General features: G+C 42.2%; 1 protein-coding gene and 1 long non-coding RNA gene across 5 annotated transcripts; one reads left to right on the top strand and one right to left on the bottom strand.

Moving 5' to 3' along the window:
* Positions 1-6070: 6070 nt before the first annotated feature.
* On the bottom strand, positions 6071-8584 carry LOC128785809 (uncharacterized). The gene is made up of 3 exons (XR_008430041.1): positions 8523-8584; positions 7850-8382; positions 6071-6673 (listed from the first exon to the last, which is right to left on the bottom strand). It is a non-coding gene; the product is annotated as an uncharacterized LOC128785809 (long non-coding RNA).
* On the top strand, positions 6582-17094 carry LOC128785808 (uncharacterized). Of its 4 annotated transcripts, none has more exons than XM_053938630.1 (3): positions 6582-6736; positions 7827-8157; positions 16887-17094. In XM_053938630.1, exons 1-3 carry the CDS (start codon positions 6582-6584, stop codon positions 17025-17027), a joined length of 627 nt encoding a protein of 208 aa, XP_053794605.1. In that variant the 3' UTR covers positions 17028-17094. The 4 variants fall into 4 exon arrangements, with proteins under 4 accessions (XP_053794605.1, XP_053794602.1, XP_053794604.1 ...); XM_053938629.1 differs by lacking the exon at positions 16887-17094 and adding an exon at positions 7486-7628 and having other exon boundaries at positions 6646-6736; positions 7827-8507; XM_053938628.1 differs by lacking the exon at positions 16887-17094 and adding an exon at positions 7486-7658 and having other exon boundaries at positions 6646-6736; positions 7827-8507.
* Positions 17095-18934: the final 1840 nt, after the last annotated feature.

The following is an 18934-nucleotide window of genomic DNA, read 5'->3' as shown; positions in this document are numbered from 1 at the left end:
AACACACTGTGATGTGCTGGAGGTAACCTAATCCTAGAGACAGTTCTGTTTCATGAGCCAAGCTAGCTCACCTGCAGTGCCCTGTGCTGTATTGTGTGCGTGTGCCAGCTCACATCCATGGTCGTGCAAAGTGCAGAGATTCCCAAACAAATCTGGACATGCCGGGAAATTCAGGGGAAGCCCGTGGCTTGTATGAAAGTGATGACACCCTTTCATAAAAAAAGCCTTTTGACACCCTTGTCATGCAATACCACTATGATAGTGCAAAGGTCAAGGTCACAAGCTAGGAATGAAGAATGTTTGCTGTCAGTATCCATAAAAAAAGGGTAAGTTGGATGTTTCGGTCAGTCCTTAAGCCTTTTAAGATGTTGAAAGCAGATAGCTTTAATATAAAAATAAATTAATTAAAAATCAAAATATTTGTTGCTTTGTATCTAGGAGGCATAGGAAGGTATTAACAGCACCATAAGAGGCACTAGCAACATCTCATCTGGATCACTGTGCTTACTTCTAACCCTGCAGATTAAAAAAGATTTACTTGAAGTGGAGGTAAAAAGGAGGGTTAGGAGAACGGTCGGTGAAAAGCACTCTTCTCTGTGATAGGTACAGCACAGCTGGTTTGGCTGAACTGAGGCTGAGCAGGTTTTGGCAGTAAACTGAAAAACTCAAGGGAGGACACACGGGAATGGACTTTATACCGGGTGAGAGAAATGCTCTTGAAACTGAAGTCGAAGACCTTGCAGAATGTGAGAGGTTCAGCTGGTCATGATATACATGATCTGAAATCTTTAACCATGAAGAGGAACAGATAAACAGAGGCAAGCTGATGGCAGGGGTAGCTTTAAGATGGAGTCCAGTGTCTCTGCATGTTAAGTTGAAGAGTGCAACACGTCTGCCTGCGATAGAGAGGATCAGGCCCCACAGTAGAGGAGGTCTTCTCCAGTCCTGCCCACTTTGTCAAGGACAAAGCTGGCTATGAAAACTCTGACTTTCAAAATATGTATCAAATTTACCCATTTGTCACCAGCCAGTTTATCACCACCCGCTATCTTATATTCAGTAGTGTTACACAAGAGTGTAAATTAATGTGGAGTGCAATACTCCTAATTATTACAGTTGGGGAGCAAATGGGGCCATGCATATGCAAATATCTAATTAGTCACATTGTGGTTGTCTGTCTGTGGAAATACTCTGTGTGACTATGAAATCATACTCCCTGCTTTGGCTTATACAATGATGTGTGTTGCTGTGAGTCTTGCATAAGGAGAATTAGTCCTTCTGTTTTAATAATACTGCACCATTCTGCTCAATTCTGAGCCCTTAATCTTGCATCACAGTGAAACATTGTAACAGCAACACATAATTGTCTATTTTTACAATTTTCTGTTTTGTAAAATGCTAATTCCTGACCTCTGCTGAATGTGTACAGTGGCCTACCTTGACACAATATTAGATTAATCTTAACTGAAAAGAGTTTCAGTGCAGCTGTAATAGAAAAAAGAGTATGACTTCACCTACCCAGGAATTTCGGGTTTCGGTCTTCTTTTCTCAGAAGAATGTTATCGTTTCACTATGACACATTTGTAGTTTCATAAGTTCTGTTTGCTTTAGCCTGAGATGACCTGGCCTTATTAGTTCCTTCTATACCCTCCAGTTTTGGTGGGGTCCCAAGGGCCTCCTTAGTGGTATTGCAAAAGGAAATCCCCATAAACCACATAAATCCCTAAAAAAAGCTGATGGCAAAACTGACCAGATCTCTGTTCGGGCAGGCAGCGTCCTCCCCTTGCGCAGCGCTGCCACGGGTGTCAATCGCAGCCCTGCAAAGAGACAGAGGACGGCACAGCAGCCCGTAGGTTCTGCTTGCTCTCCATGACTGAAAGGCCACCCTCACCCAGAGCACTTCTTCTGTATTTGCTCAATTTTAAGATACCTCTTTGCTGCAATTTCCAGGGCAACATCATCACTGTGGTGCTTCTGTAATTTACAGATAAAGGGTGACAGAAATGTGGTTTGGAGGACTGGGCACGATATAGGGTTGTGTTCACTAAGGCTGGCAAGATACCTGCCTTTCTGCTCAATTTGTAGGGCTAACTGGTTTCCGAATTATTACTACTTCGTTTTGAGGAGCATCAGCAATGGATCAATAAAAAAATGTGCTTCTGTGGTTTTATAAATACCTCTACCTTTTCTCCAGAATGCAATAATTCCTTATCTTACTGCTTATACACAGCAATTAAAATTCCTCCTAATTACTAACTAATTTTATGATTAATTTCACCTCCTTCCCCCTCTCCCAAAATGCAGACATGTATATTCTTATGTACATACGCATACCTCATCAAAATTATTTCAGCATAAGCATGAATACCACGAACCAAAAGTTTGGCATCCCTGCTACAGTGAAAGATGACTGCCACCTATGGGTAAGAGCTCATGTTAACATATTTAGATAAAATTTTAATATTGTTCTTTTTAGTTAATTCAGTTTGTAATTACCTACAGGAGAGAGTTCTGATTCATTTGCTTATATTTTGTCAACAACAATCACTGAAAATCATCCTCTGAAAGTTAGGTATTAGACCAACTCCCTTACGAAGGAGCATCAGCTTTACGACAAATAAAAAAATGGGGTAAGATGTTCTTATTTTTCTTATTATGAATAAAGACTACATAGAAGTGCTCTAATTCCCTATGCAAAGAAAGAAGACTTATTGCTATGCAGCTAGGTACAGCATATTAGATAAAGCTGTATTTAATGACGACTATAATTTTAAAGTTTAGCCGTCTCAAGGTTTTAATATTTTGCTTGCTGTTTCTTTTACTAAATAGATACAAATAGCTTAGCTGTGCAGTTCCATGAAAACGTGTGTATAATCAGTATGTCATAGTAATTTTCTTTTAAAAATTTTTCATTTTTCATAGTAAAATGAAAGCTAAGTGGGGGAAGGGAGGCAGTAGAAAAATGTATGTCCCGATTACGTAAGCCTCCATTTTTCTGATAATCAATCTGCACAGCATTTACCTTGAAAACTCAAAAGAAAGTACAGACTGGAAAGCCGAATTTATCATATCAAAAATACTTTTTTCTGATTCAGTTTTCAGGTATTTAAAAGCAAACAGCCTGACAAGTCTGTATATCTGACTACCAAAGAGAAAAGCGCTCGATTACGGCTGCTATACTGTGGTAAGCTGCATTAAAATGGACACTACAATCTCTTTCTCAGAAATACCATATGTAAAAATTGCTGGAAGTCTAGCAAATGAATACATGTATTTCAGTTTGGGAAAAAATAATTTTTCTCCAGTAAACAGAAGCTAATTGTAGCCATAATATTTCTCCCTTTTGGGGCTGGGGCACAGTATTTCTGAAGGAAGAGAGACAAACTTAACAAAAGAGAAAATTATATTAAAAGAGAGAGCAACTAATACAAACAAAAAATAAGTGCAATACTGTTTTTTAAAAAAATATCCCTTTTAAAGTGATCTTAGTCATGGGCCTTCTCATTCGTATTGTATTTTGCTAAATATGATAATCGGCCTAGCTAAAAAACCCCAAATCAGTATTACACTAGTGCTCACCTCCTCCATTTTCACTACATAAAATTAATACTAAACCTATATTATAAATTTGCAAAATACTGTAAAAGTGGTCAGTAAATGTTGCTCAAATATCTGAGGTTCACACATCACCATTTCATGCTTGCTTTCTAATGGCATTGGTACCCTTTATAATCTACATAATTCAGACGCCTTCAGTAAAATCTTTGAGCTTCATAGAAAAAAGCCTTCTTCTAGGTAAAGTCACTGCTCCACAGTACTATATTAGTGATGTATTTTCCTGACATATTTTAGGCCAAAAATAGCATTCTTCAATTTACTTCTTTGTGTCCACTTTGGCTACCGAATCAAACGGTCACCGGTCCAGTAACATTCCCCTGTATTTTCAAACCACAGTTTAAACTTAAACCACTCAGTCTCCTTTGATGGGAACTTCATATCAGACAGAAATTATTCCTTAGCACGTATGTTGAATCCAGCTTAAAATAAAACACCAGAACTGCATGAACATCTGTGACAAATGACTTGTCTCAGTCATCCTGCTCTTTCTTATTTAATCTCCCACTGGAGTACAACTTCATAGGTAAACTGTTTTATAGTGCAGACCTCCTCCCACCAACCTACTGCTTGCAAAAGGAATTAAAAAAAATATTTTCTATGTGTCATACCAAAATCTGAACAGATTACATTTTAACCTTTCAAAATAACTAAAAGTAGGAGAATGGAAATAAACAAATAAGCTAGTACCTCAAATTTACAAAAGCAACAAAAAGGCAAAGAAATGTAGAAATGCAATAAAGGATTGTTAAACTAAAAGATCTGCTAATGGACTATGAAACAAACTCTCCTTTCCTGGTGACACATTGCTGAGTTACTACCTGCATAACCTACAAGTAAAAAGGAAGAGAAAATATTTTTAAGTATAGTCAGTATGACGAATTTTGAGATATTCCTATTTCAGTCTCTTTAAAACCAAGACCATCTTAAAAGACAGAGTACTCGACAAGATCTACATGATATTGGAAAACCCAGAAAGGTTTTTCCTGATTTTTTGCTGCCGAGGATCTCTGTGTTTTACAGAGGGAAAAAAAAAATTCCACAAATCAGGCAGTGTTCTTAATTCTCTGATGTGCTTGCTGTTAATTTTATACCCTTACAGAATGACGAGTAAAATTCCACTTTCCAAGTAAAGAAATACAGAACGTCGTACCATAGCTTTTAAAAATGATACTTTCAGTTCTATATAGATGTCTCATCAATTTCACTTGAATGCTGTTTATACTGTATAACACAGATTTTACTTTAAATAATAGTACTTAATGCCCATATGGATTTTTTGTTACCTAAAAGCTTTGCTAAATTGGTCATGGATTTTTTTACCGTGCTATGTATTTTTTCGGTACTTAGTTATATGCCTGCATTTTCCAACAGACATTGAAAATACTACTGCATTCTGGTCTATTCCCCTGTTTTGACACTGAAGTGCATTCAGATACCCATAATGTCCTTATAGAGGCAAGTAAAGAAAACAAAAAAACCCAGGTTACCTTCTGATGTTCTGGAATGAATGGGACTTTATTCTAATGGGAGAAAACCTGTTTGTTCACAATAACTTAGTTTGTAGCTGAGAAAGAGAGCAACAGCCCTGGAATCACCTCACTGAAAATTCCAGAAATGCAAGGAGCTTCACAAAAAGTCTGCAGTTACCTTGTTTTTAAAGTAACCATGCAGAGCTGACAGCTATTAGCAGTAGGAAGGACTTGCATAACAAGGACTTGGAGGAAGGCTTAGTACTATCCATGCCGGAGTGATTTAAAGAGAATGAAGGCACGTATTTCTTTATGATGCATTATGTAACAACAGAGAGGGCAATGTGAGGCATTCAAAAATCTACAGGACCCACACTTGATCTCATTCTTGTTATTTATCAGACAAATATTTAATAGTGCTTCTAGCAGAAGGCTTAGGAAACACCAAGCGTAGGAATGTTAACTGGTATAAATTAGTTTGAAATGTTTTAGGTGACGTAGTCTATGTTTTGTGCATCTTTAGGAAAATGTAATAGGCCCTATAATTCATCTGCTTCAAATTTCTGCAATACATGCAATCTCAGATAAAAATGTCAAAATCAGTGATAGCTGGACCTTCTGGTTTACATTAGTGAAGAGAAAACTGCTGTTGAGCTGACACATTGATAGATTACGAGTTCTGCTGAAGAATAGCTAAAAATGGTGATTCAATCTTGTCGCTACTATGTAAGAAGAATAACAGAAGTGGTGATGATACTCATGATATCATGTCTTTTATCAAACTCCTAAAGGGTATTGGTGCATCGGACACATTCTCTTCCTGAGAGCTTCTGGTTCCAAAAAAATACCTGTGTAAGTAAATGAAACTAAATAGGCCTATTAAAAGCTGGGATCACTTTGTGTCCTAAATTTATTTAAACACTGATATAAATAGCAGATTGTAATAAGACTTTTTTTGCTTGGTGGGGGGGGGGTCCTCTCTCTTTCTCTCTCTCTGTGTTTTTTTTTTTTTTTTTACAGTAGAGATGCTGGTCTTGTAATGACGAAATGGAGAGCTAGGAGGATTATGAAACACAAGTAACATGAAGGGCAAATCTGGCTGAAAGAGAGGGAGAATATTATTCCAATTATTTAAAACTTCACTGTATTTCTTTACTAACTTAAATCAATACAGGTCGCCTGAAATCTATATGGTGATACAGATGCATCCAAGATGCATATAAGATAATGCGGATCATCATCTTCTGCTAGGACAGTAAATAAAAACACTTGTATAATCATCTTTTCTGAACAGCTCCCGAATCTTTAGTTATGCAAAAAAGAACTTTTAAATGAGGCACCTTAAGTGCTTCTGCTATTCTACCCCTGGTCCTCTGTTATCTGAAACTTATGTGGTCGTTAATGCAGAAGTGAAGTCAGGTTTAAACACTGACTTCTGTTCCTCAGTGCTTCATACTTCCCTGTGCTGCTGCAAATCACCATGGAAAGCTCAAGATGGAGGGAACGGGGCCTGGGTGGCTTGTGCCTTCCTCCCACAAAGATCACAAAATGCTCCCGGCGCTTACTTCCGACACATCCAAGGAGTTCTGCAACAACAGAAGGGGAAACAAGGCTTCACAGTCCTCATCTTTCACTGACAGGAAAAACAGGTAAGAAGGAGGAAACAGAAACATGGGGGAGGATGGGGGTAACGATTTCATTTTAGAGGCTCCTCTTTTCCAAAGGGAAATAAACCTTGACACAAACTTCATCACATCACAGAGATGTAGACAGGTAGGCACCTCAGATTTCTGATAACTCGGTGGGATTGTTTCAGGGAAAGATTAAGCATTCATTTGATTTTTAGTTTTACATTTACTGGGGCCTCTATGGCAAGAATTTGCAGCTTCTCCTGCAATAATTAATGTTTCATGTTGCATAGGAATTTCTGATTACATAAAAAAACCCCTCTCCAACAAAACTGTGACTTAAGCTGTGTTCTTAATTTGATGATGAATGGGGAAGAAAAGCAGCAAGGCAGAAAGTTTATCACCCTACACTAAAATGTAGGGGGAACCATAAACCGAAATCAAATTTAAAAAACCAAAAAGGTCTCAGCCTTGTTCCATGTTTTTCCTACAATTCTTACACATGCATTTGCCTTTTGAGTATGCAGGCTGACATCTTTAGGATATTCAGGCAACGCATTAACACACTGTAGATACGGAAAAGAAGTCAGAAATATTTGTAGAGTGTGAAGCAGTAAACAGTATCCAAGAAGAAATGTTTTACGTAATGCTATCATGGCTTGACAGCAAAGTAGATTTGTACCATGTTCTTCAAGCTAGTAAGCTTGGTAACAAGTGAAATGGATTAAATTTTCTGAGTTTGGAATGCAATTGATTTGTTTGTTCCACAGTGCTACGCAGCTCTTAAATGTACGAGCTCCTGCGGATGAAAGTCTGCTTTTAGGACAGGCCCCGCAGTGACAGGCTGCGGCATGGCAGGGAGAAGCCCAGGCAATTCTGGCGGGGCAGCGGCTGGCGATGCAGGACGCAGCAGGTACCCAGCCATCCAGCCAGCCCGCCTTACGTAAGGACTTCATTTTCGTTCGGCTACATCTCGCCGCCGCGCGAGACACGGGAGAGGAGGCTATTCCATCTCCCCGTGCAGCCCCATCCCCTGTGCCAGGCCCAACGACCGCATCCTCGCATGTTTTAATTTTTTAATTTTTTTTTTTTTTCTCTCCTCTCCAAACAGCACATCTACACAGTGGCGTTTACCTATTCGCTCGCGCCGTGGCTGCCACGCAACCTATCTGGGCGGCGGGCTGGCACAGCCCGCGGTCACCGGAGCGATGCCGAAGAGGAAACTCCCGGCCCCTCTTCGGGCGAGGGGCGCGCTGCGGGCCGGCTCCGGGCGGGCAGCTCTCCCTCCTCGGCGGCGGTGGCGGCGGCGGCGGGTGTGCTCCGCTCTGCGGCCAGCGGCGGGCAGCGTCCATTGCAGCTCGGCGGGTCCGCGTCCGGAGTCCGGGGGCTCCGGCAGCCAGCGGGGGCACCCGGCCCCCGCTCCCCTAAACACCGCTGGCCAGGTGCGTTTATTTCTCATCCCGTCCTCTTCCCACAAATCCACCGTCTGCGGCCGCCGAGCCCCAGCAGCAGCCCGGCCAGCCCCCGAGTCACCACCGATCGCTCTCCCCTCTCGCTCTCTCTCTCTCTTTCCCTCTCGTTTCAAGCTCTCCCCGAGGAGGAAACAGCACAGCGGGGCCGCTCGTCCTGCATTTCACCGCGCGGGAGGCGCCGCCGCCGCCGGAACGCTTAAAACAAAGCGGAGAACAGTCACTTTCCACACTGTTCCCTTCCCTCCCCGCGCCGAGTAACGCGGCTGGATAGGGGAGCTCGCCTAGCAGGGATGAAAACCAAGGGGGGGGGGGGTGGTGAAGGCAGGAGAACCCACCCGCCCAGCCCGGAGCCCCCCGGCTGCTCCCCGTTCCCGGCGCATCCCGGCGCACCTGACAGCCCGCCGCGCGCGCTGTATTTCCCTCCCTTAGCGACAGGGGAGGCGCGCGCCGGCCGCGGCCCCGCCATTGGCGGAGCGTAGCGGCGCGGCGCGGCCATTGGCTGCGGCGGCGACCAATGGGGCGCGCTGTATCCGGGAGGCAGCGGCTGCGGAGCTATTTAAATCCTGCCCGGTGATGTCAGCGCGGGGGGAGCGCCGGGCCGGGTGTGTGGGAGCGCCGGCGGCCGCCGCCCCGCCTGTCAGGCCGCGTTAGGCGCGGAGCAGCGCGGCCGCCGCCCCCTCCGCGGGGAGTGGAGCGAGAGGGGCCCGGCGCACCTGCACGGCCGGCCCCGCCTCACAGAGCTGGCAGCGCCCCACTCCCCTCCCCGCTGACCTGCCACGGTGTCGCTCCTGGAGGGTGCGGGTTAATCCCGGGGTGCTGGGCGCGATCTCTGGTTGCGCGAGTGTCGCGCTAAGCCCTCGCTCGCAGAGAAAGCAGAATGGCAACTCTCCGCGCTGAAAACACTTCTGCCAGCTGTTCGGGGGGGAGGTACCCTCCCTGTGCTGTATTTGCACCCAGTGCCTCTCTGTGGCACTGAGCCCCTCCACTCAGGAAGGACACTGAGGGGCTGGAATGAGTCCAGAGAAGGGCAATGAAGCTGGTGAAGAGTCTGGAGCATCAGTCCTGTGAGGAGCAGCTGAGAGAGCTGGGGTTGTTTAGCCTGGAGAAAAAGAGGCTCAGGGAGTCCTTATTGCTCTCTACAGCCACCTGAAAGGAGGGTGTAGGCAGGTGGGATCGGTCTCTTCTCCCAGGCAACCGTGGCAAGATAAGAGGGCACAGCCTCAAGCTGTGCCAGGGGAGGTTCGGAGAACATGAGGAATTTCTTCACAGAAATGGTGATTAGACATTGGAATGGACTGCCAAGGGTCATGGTGGAATCACTGCCCCTGGAATTGTGATGGAAACTTACCCATGATGTGACCAAAATGCAGGCATCTTACTTTACACAAAGGTGTGTCACCCATGATGGGAACACACAGCTACATGATTTTCTCAGTTTGCAGATGGATGTGTGCTGTGACTATAGATTTTTGGCCCATATAACTACAAGCATTTTGGTTGCCCAAAAATGCGAGTTAAACTATGTTGCTGCAGAAGGACTTATGGTGAGGTGACATGTGGAAGTGGTTCCCTAAAAGCAATTCTGTAATATGGTTAAGATAAATGTAGAGGAGGTCACTGAGCTGAATTTTGTTGATACCAAAAAAAAGATCACGAAGAAATTAGGACCAAAAGCCAGGAAGAAGGAGGCTGTCACTGAAAGCATGTTTGTTTCTTTGCTGTGGCAAGGTATGGCAACAAAGGTAGAGGACAGCAGAAGAAGGCTGATCATGGAGGTGACTTCTGTGAGGTTAGGGATGGCATGTCATAACTTGGGGTCCTCAAGATGAGTCTGATATTCTTTTAAGGACACTCTTCCACTGAGAGTCAGATGGAAGAATGCAAGAGCCTCTTTCAGGAACTGACTCTACATGCCTTTTCAGTCCCATTGGCATTTCCTTGTTTTCCCTGTTTGGGAGGCTTCTTGGAATAAAGATTAACTCACTATGCTCAGTGTGTTGTTTATGTATTGTATTTGTCCATTAATGTCACCATACTCCAGATTTTCTGTGAATTACCAACAAGACTCAGGAGTAACATTTAACATTTTTTGTTGTTTTGACTGCACTTTCCCCCCCTGGTTCCCAGCTCTGTTACTTCCAGGGTGTTACCTTCCTCTAAAATATCAAATCAGCATTAGCAAGAGATGAAAAGCTGGGCAGAGGTTTTCATGGTGGCCCTGCTCTTGACACATGCATCTTGCTCAATTGCTTAGAACTAGTGATGAGATCTGATTTAAGAAGAACTTTTTCTGTAATGTGGCCTGTTGCATTTGAGGTTAAAAAAAAATGGTAAGAGGGAAGCATTCACCCCACTCAGCAAGATGGAATGTGGTTAATTTTGTAAAAGAAACTTGGGTATATTGGAGACAAGAACTTCTGGACAGAGCCCTGACCCTGGAACAGTATAAACCTTAAATCTGTTGGCAGGACGGTGGAGTGGAAGAGGTTAATATATGTAAGTGGAAGACAAATGATATTTCTGGACTTCACAGCTATGGCATAAACTTACAGGGGTGGAAAGGAATGTGAAGAGTTCATCTCATCTATCCCATGATTTTACTACCATAAAGCATGATCCAATCTTCCCATCTCTTTCCTGGTCAATACCCAAATTATGCAAATACATTTAGGGATGAAACTTAAAAACCTCCCCACGCATCTGTTTGAGCTCTCTGCTTTCCTAAGCTTAGGACAGTCTAGTTCTCTTTTTATGACCCTGAGAGACTGGAATCTCTGACTCTTCCCCACTTAGTTCCACACATCTGCTTAAGAAAAGTCTGGAGAAAAAGGCCAGTAGTTATGTCAACATTTCCTCATGGTTTTATTTTTTTTTCTTCCTAAACAAGCATGATGAATTAACAAAATTAATGGCAGGTGAAGTTTACAGCCCTGGGAAAGTAGCACACACTGCAGGGGAAGATGGATGGATGGTGATGAAGTGATGACATCAGCTCTAAAGAGAAAGGTAGGGACAGCTGGGTGCAGCTCCACTGAAAAAAGGAAAAGAAAAATCCCAACCTCCAAATTTTAGCATTCTTAAGGAAAGGGATGCTGAATGATGAGCAATAAAATGCTGCTGTAAATTATACTGGACATTACAGTGTGCAGCAGTACCTCAGCTTCAGAGTTTTGAAGGGTGTACAAAGATCACTGCTGGAGCTAGGTAAACAGAGACACGGAGAAACTAGAAGGCATGTGGGTAGCTGAAGCTCAGATGAGGCAGAACTCATCTGGAAATCCTTTCCCAGTCTAGACACTGCTTCTTCCTGGCCAATCTTTAGAAATCATTCCTGCTCCAGACTAGTGATACATAATACTGTCGTTTTTCCTGTTAAGAACACATTTTGCAGAAGGGTCTATAACATGGTGTAGGATTCAGCTGAATTCAGGCTATAAGATGGGGTCACTGCAGCCCTCTGCTTTAAAACATGGCCAATAAAAATCTTACTTTAAATTTTCTGGTCAGGACTAGTGAAGCTTTTCAATTTTTAAATGTGTTTTGTGTGAAAAATCCCTCTGTTAAATAATTAGCAAATGCTCTGAGCATTACTGCATATTTTATATTTCATCTGCCTGGAAGAAATGGACAGTTCACTTGCTATAGATTAACCACAATTTATTTTGTGATACTCTGACTGCTGGAAGAGAGAGACTTCTTATTTCTTCTTATTTCTCTTGCATCCAATTACTCAAGGAATGGGGCTGGACAGAAGAAGGATTTAGCCATACCTTTTCTTCTATTCCCCATCCCAGTGGACATTTGAGTTTACAAAAAAAAATTTGCATAAGCTGTAAATGTGAAAACCAGAGACTGAGTGGTTCAGCAGTATAAAGAATTCCAGTGCTGGATCTTATTTTCTTGGCAGGCAGTGGCTAGGATGGCTTGTTTATTTTACCTTTTACAAAGCCTTATTCCACATTTTAGTGTAAATTTTCCTCAGGCAGAAAAAAAAAATCATTGCTGTTGCATGAATTAGTCTTAGGTACCAATAGACACTAATTGTGTTTAAAAGGAAGAATTCCACATAAAATTCTGTTCAGATTGAACCTTTTTTCTCTCAGAAGTGGTGTTACAAATGACTCTTTTAATGGAATGAAGGATAAGATTACCTTTCGAGTAATTCTGATGGTCAGATCTGTGTTCCTGAGGCTCTTTGAATGGGAGGTTGTGTCAGAATTGTGGCCCTTGGCTCTGCTCTGGGCATTTCTCTACATCTCACTTCTGTTAGGCTACACCAGCAGGCCTTGGTGTGACAGAGTGATAACTGTCACACCTGTTTTCCTAGAAAGTTGTTTTGTCCCATCTTCTTTGAATTCTGAGATCGTTTTATATCCCTAGCACTGCAATGGGCAGCACCATTCCTGAAGGAAAAAATGCTTCAATTTTCATGTGTGTTGGACCTAACAGCCCTCCTGGCAGTCTGCAGGAGCCTTTAGTCTGCCAGAAAATGCAGGTGTGGGTTCCTCAGCCTGAAGGAATTGCTCTAGATTACAGAACATAGACAAACATTGATTAACCAAACATGCCTACAACACACAAAAGCTCTCTAAGAGTATAAGCTAACTTCCTAGTCTTTTCCCATAGTGTAGCACCAATAGCTCAAGTCTCTAAGCAGACCTCTACTTAATTCCACAGGCACTGCTTAGGTGGCTGCTCCAGTTTGGTTTGTAAGCTGTGTTATACAGAAAGTGGTCACCTGTGCGTGCTCTCTCTGCACGCACTGGGGCTCAGTCACGTATTTTGCCCACATCAGTTTCTTCCATGATGTTGCCTGGTTAGCACTTGCAACAAGCATCCTGTGAAGCCTTTGGAAAAGTCTCTTCCAGCTTGCTGGAACACACAGGATGCTGTTGACCATCATGGAGTATAAAGGGGATGTTTGCAGTGGTACTCAGTGGTCTGTTAAGGACCAGGTCCCTAGTCAGGCCAATGAGGATTGCAGGGAAGAATCAAGGGCTTGGATAAAACTAATTCTCCAATCTGGCAATCAGACTGGGGAAATGCGTGTTTCCTTGCAGCCCTGCTGCAGCTTGCGCAATCTCTTCTATCTCCAAAACACTGCTGAGACTGATGCCAATGAAAATAACAGGCAGAAACATTTTTAACATTTATGCTGCTCATTTGCAATTTGAGTATGGTGAGCTCCTGTGTGCTGAAAAGCAGGGAGCAGAATAGAATGGACCAATCTGTTTATGAGGACTGGAGAAGTTATTTACCATCTCTGAGATTTAGAGGATTGTTTTAATGTTATTGATCAGCATTTCCAAAATAATCTTGAACTGTAGCTTTCCTGTTGTGATAAAGCTGAATGACTACGATCTTGATGCTTTCTTTGTTAGTAGGTTGGCTCCAAATATCAAAAGGCATGGGACACCAAAGAAGGCTGTAAGAATGTGTTCAAAATAGCATAAGGAGGAATTCTATGTAGTATTTCCTAGGTACAATGTTCCTAAAGAAATGAAAAATTTTATTCTTTCACAAAACTTACCTCTATGTGTATAACAAAGTCTGTTTTTAAGTATTGGCTTCTTTGAGCAACTACTTTTAGATTTGGGATGAAGTATAATGTGATGTGATATCATGTCAGTGGGCAGTATTAATCTCTGCATAATTTTCCATAAAGGGTATGGAACTTGAGAGAAATGTCCTTTTACAATCCCCTATAATGAAGGGGGAAGCTTGTCAGCTGATTTGCCCAGTATGTGGATTATTTTTGTTTTTAAGAGTTAGCTGTCACATTTCACTGTGGTCTTTCTTCTCCTCACAACCCTGAAAAACAGATTATTCAATCACTAGCATAAAATTTTAAGTCCAGAGATGACTCTTACAGTAAATACCAGTGTGACATTTAATATAAATTCTTGCCTAAAAATATCTGCAATATATCTTAGATCCTATAGGTATGCATATGTATGTATTGGTACTAGAGGATGATGTAGTTGGGGGGTTGAGCACCATGTTCCAAAAAAGCAAAGCCATGTAAACTACTCATCACCTCTTCATCATCTGAGCATATGTAGACACCTACCATTTTTGTGACACTGTTTTAATCCTATGTGGAATGTCTTCATGAAGGCAGCTGCATTTTTAGCATACATGGAAGATTACTGAGCTCATCACAGAGCTATTTCCAGTCAATAATGCAAAACAGCAGAGATGGTTATTGTCCACTTCTTTCCTAATGGATATATATTTAGAGGATAGAGGACTTGGTGAGGAAATCAGACTTTCAGCACCGTCAGACAACAATTCCCACTTATTACATGACAGATTTCACCTTAGTGGCATGAGTGGAATCATGACACATCCTCTTCCATGGTTTTCAGAGTTGATTTATAGTCTCTACCATGCTTGCACGGGACTGTTTTCCTTTCTATAACCACTTAAAATGCCATTCTCCTCTAGTTTCTGTGGAATTCAAGGTTTGTAGTAAGGAAAGGGATAATTTTAACACAAGAACTGAAATTGTGTCTGACTTGTGAGTAGATAGAGAAGAATATCTCTAGTGCTATTTCCATAGGTCTTTAATTTCTAAGATAAAACTATATATCTATTCTCTGGTACCAACTTCTCTTGCATCCTTTAAATAACTGTTCTGTTAGGAGTTTTAAAGCACACAGTGCTTTTCAATTCATTCAATTCAGCATGAGGGAGAAGTGTGTATAAAACTTAAGGACCCAAATGGAATCATCAACCACTCACAAGGCAAGAAAGCATTTACAGCTTCTTGTCCTGGGCAATAATACAGAACACTGACAAGCTACTGGGTTAACTTGTCACACCCAATACAGGAGCCCCTGCAGTGAATCCAGCATTACTTAAGTATGAGCTGTGTCCATGTGTCTGATTGGTGTGTTGTTTTGGTTTTATTTTTCCACAGGAATCATAACTCATTTACACAAAGAATCCCTTGTCCATAATGAATACACATACCAGGATTTATAACAGATAAATTAAATGAGATGTGCTCAGGAGACAGCAAAGCATGCAGTAGTAGAAAGGGAAAGAAGTACCCTTTTCATTCTGCCTGATAAGAATGATCACTCAGAGCAGGATATAATTTTAATTTCTAAGTTATCCAAATGCCCACATCAAAAAAGGAAAACAAAGAGAAAACAGGTCATTATGGGCACATTGGTATCACAAGTGCTTTGGTATCTTGCTTTTGTGTTGCATTCAATATCTGATTGTAAATCATACAGCACTAAAGCACACAGCATTTATAAAGATGTCATTAAAGAATGTGACAGTCTAGGCTGCAGGAGACAGAAAGAAAAAACCTGTTTCCACTTAATCATTTGCCTGAATCTTACATGACTTTTTTCCAGGGCAAGAAAAACAACTGTTAAACAAGTGGCAATTGAGCTGCTGCTCAAAGGAAGGGGTGCAACTCTATATGGCATCATTAAAAAATGAGAGCCAAAGAAGTTGTGATCTGCTGCAGACAGCTGAGGGTGTGTGTTACTCTTCAAATTAATTTAGGTAAATTTAATTTATCAGTAAATTAGCTATGATAAGATGCTGGAGAGGGATAACCATGTTGTAGGTGTGGGTGGGAATAGTAAGCACAGCAAAACAAGCTGGTTAGGTATGTGGAGAAGTTTGTTGCTGGACCATCCTGTGAGATGCTTCATCTAGCTGAAGTATCGTATATAAACTTGTGTCACGTGCTGTTGATCAGGCAGAATCCAAATGCTGAAAAATCTGAGCTGTGGCAGTCTCTGGCTTTGTGTGATTGCCAAAAAAACCCAGTGTGGAACACTTGGTAGCATCCTAACCTCTAGTTTCTACTTGTTACGACTACATGGTGCTGTTTCATGGCAATTTGGAGGTTATTTTAATTACTCTGGAGAAGGAAGACTGAATGGCATATGGCATTGGAATGGACCCAGCAACTGCTGGAAGATGCAAGAGGATTCACAGGGGAGGAGAAGTGCAGAGGGCAATGGAGAGAAGCCAAAGTGAACAAGCATGGAATGCAAAGAATGAACAGAGGGGTACCATCATTTACCATTATGGTATAGTTTAAGATGTTACCTAGGGCTCCTTGGACCTGTGGGAAGCTGAAGAATCCTCTTTGCTTAGCTTGGCAGACCTACTTGTCTATTTATTTTATCTGTGGTATTTCTAGAATACAAGTAATGTGCAAGCTGTACTGCAATGTGGAGATAAGTAATAAAGGCAATTCATCTGCTGGATCTGCAGATACTGATGTCCCTCATAATCTTGTATGTGCCTGGCAGGAGAGGAGGAAGTGTAGTAGAGTCATAGTGCACTTGGTTCCATGGTTCAAACAGCTACAGCTGTCAAACAATAGTGCTTCTTGTTTTGGAGTTAGCTTGGGTTAAAACTCTTCAGGCCTACTTGCCTGGGGCAAGCCTCCAGGCTACAATGCTGCTAGGAATTCACAGCTTAAATCTCCTTGGCAGCAGTTGCCATTTTTCAGCTTTTGTGGCAGTGGAGCAGGTTCCTGGGAATGGTAAAGGAAATCTCAGAAGATGGTTGTGAGACAATCTGGGAGATACCTGTAGGGGTAGGGAGGAAATCTGTGAGAAGCCAGCAGGATGTCATGGGTCTGTGGTAGACCTGCAATGAAGGGGAGGCTTTACTCAGTTTCTTTCCCTTCTCTCAATATGTTCTCATCTTTTCCTCCTCAGGGGTGGCTCCTTGTATTCTTGGGAGATTCAAGCTGTTTTCTGAAGCCCACAACTGTCTACTTCCCACATTATAGCTGTCTTCCTCTATCAAGTCAACTGTACCTTGAAAAAGCCTTCCTGTGGCTTTGCTGTAGCCTCTAATTAATCTCTGCTGAAAAGAAGAGAATGCTGGTGTGGCTCCTGTTACAGAGCAAAGAGAAGGCAGAAGGTGAGTGGGGATTATTTAGGCCAGAACAGCAGGTTCTGTATCCCAAGGCACAGTCCCTTACAGTCTTCTGCCCCTGCTGGGCTGACCACACTCAAGTAGTACAACTAATGTCGGAGGCTCACAGTTCAGTCTTCATTATGTTGCTGTGTAGTTGTCAGGGATTAACTTTTGTTAGGTAAAGCATGAGCAGGCAAGTCTTATTAGGAAAACATGATGGTAGCAGTAGCAGAAGTAACCCAATACAACAACACTTGCCCAGTGACTCAATGTACCCATCATCAAGCAACACTAGAATGAAGAATGAAGCTACAGCTAGTAAAAATCAGCCAACCTGGATGGTGCTCTCCACCTCATGAACCTCATCTTCCTCAACCTAAAGGGCAATAACAGAGCCCTACCTTCAGGGACATCTGTGACCAAGCCTGTGTAGCTGGAACCTGCTAATAATGCTGCTCCTCCCATCTATTGACAATCGCTGGTCCTGTCAGCAAGGAGAGGGGAAGTAGAGATAGCCACTCTTCCATAACTTTGTAGTGTCCTTTGCATTATTAATCACTCTTTCATAGAGGTAATGAATAGTCACAATCCTTCCCACATATCCAGTTATTGCACAATAATTAATGTGCAATTCATCCTGACCTAAACCACAAGATGCCGAAGTCTCTTGAGTCAGTTTAAGACTGTCTTGTAGGTTTCTAAACCAGGATCAATTAATGGTAGGTATTTTTCTGCATGCTCTCTGCGAACTCCTGTCCCAGTTCCTGTCCTTTGCCTTTGAGGTCTGTTTTCCAGTGCAGTGGTGGTCAGGCAGTGATGGCTATTGGATACACCAGGACCATAACTCAGTGGAAAGAGCCCTGATGGACACACCAGCCTCTTTATCTCTACACCTTTGTGTGTAAGTAGAGGTTACGTTTATATAGCTTTGCATCTAGTTTAAATGTGCAATATCCACTTGCTAACTGAATGTGCATGGATGGAATAAAACATTTTCCTCTTCATTCCAGATCTGTTTTCTAGCCAAACTAAAATCTTGGCCAGTTGACATATCTACCTCATGGATAATGTCCACTGTCTCCTGCATAAATAACGCACAGCTGTATGTGTTTCCTGCTAGTTAAACTGACTTAAATGACTAATCATCTCTTCATTCATGTATTGCCTTTGGTCCTCATAACCTTGCAGAGTGTAAAATTGGGTGATTTTCCCACTAAGGTATCCCTAAAATAGTTCAGCCTTCTTGAACAATAGAAAGTTACCTTGACTTTATTAATGGAAGATGAGTTTCCGTTTCAGTGTTTGGAGAAGCTCTTCGTTCTCTTTCCTGATTTTCAAGGAAGCTGGTTCCTATCTTTGCTCAGAATGCTTCCATAGTGGCTTGTCTATTTGAGTTTCAACTCATGCTACAAAATGCTTTCTTCCTCACTAGTCATGAAGTCTGAATAGTCCTTTACAAACAGGTAATGTAGGACATTTTAAATATTATACTTCCAGTCACTCTCCAAAGCTATCTGTCATGATAGGCCTATCATGGCTGGAATTTAGTTGCAGACATTCCGGGATTTATACTCATCAAACGTCTTAGGTTGCAAATGCAAGATGTGGCTGGAGTGTGTATTCTATTGCCACCAGTTAGAACCAGGTGGGATGGTTTTCTTTATCTCTTCCACAACCCATCCTCCCTCTGGGGAGATATCTTCTGTTAATGAGCCATTGAGTCTTACTGATAAAATTACATCATCCCATTGTGAGATGCTCTACCCAGGGGGAGGGACCAAGCCTATATTCCTACCTGGATATAATCTGAGATTTGGAATACCTTTTGGAATTTCCTTTGGAA

This window comes from Vidua chalybeata, chromosome 3 (assembly GCF_026979565.1).
Source record: "Vidua chalybeata isolate OUT-0048 chromosome 3, bVidCha1 merged haplotype, whole genome shotgun sequence".
In the NCBI taxonomy this organism is placed as follows: Eukaryota; Metazoa; Chordata; class Aves; order Passeriformes; family Viduidae; genus Vidua; species Vidua chalybeata.
Note: the sequence above shows the minus strand (reverse complement) of the source record. Positions and strands in the feature narration are given on the sequence as shown.

Coding starts and splice junctions, on each gene's coding strand:
- LOC128785808 (XM_053938627.1), top strand. CDS start 6,582: ATGGAGGGAACGGGGCCTGGGTGGCTTGTGCCTTCCTCCCACAAAGAT. Junction 6,737..7,826: donor TTCACTGACAGGAAAAACAG/GTAAGAAGGAGG, acceptor CTCTCCAAACAG/CACATCTACACAGTGGCGTT.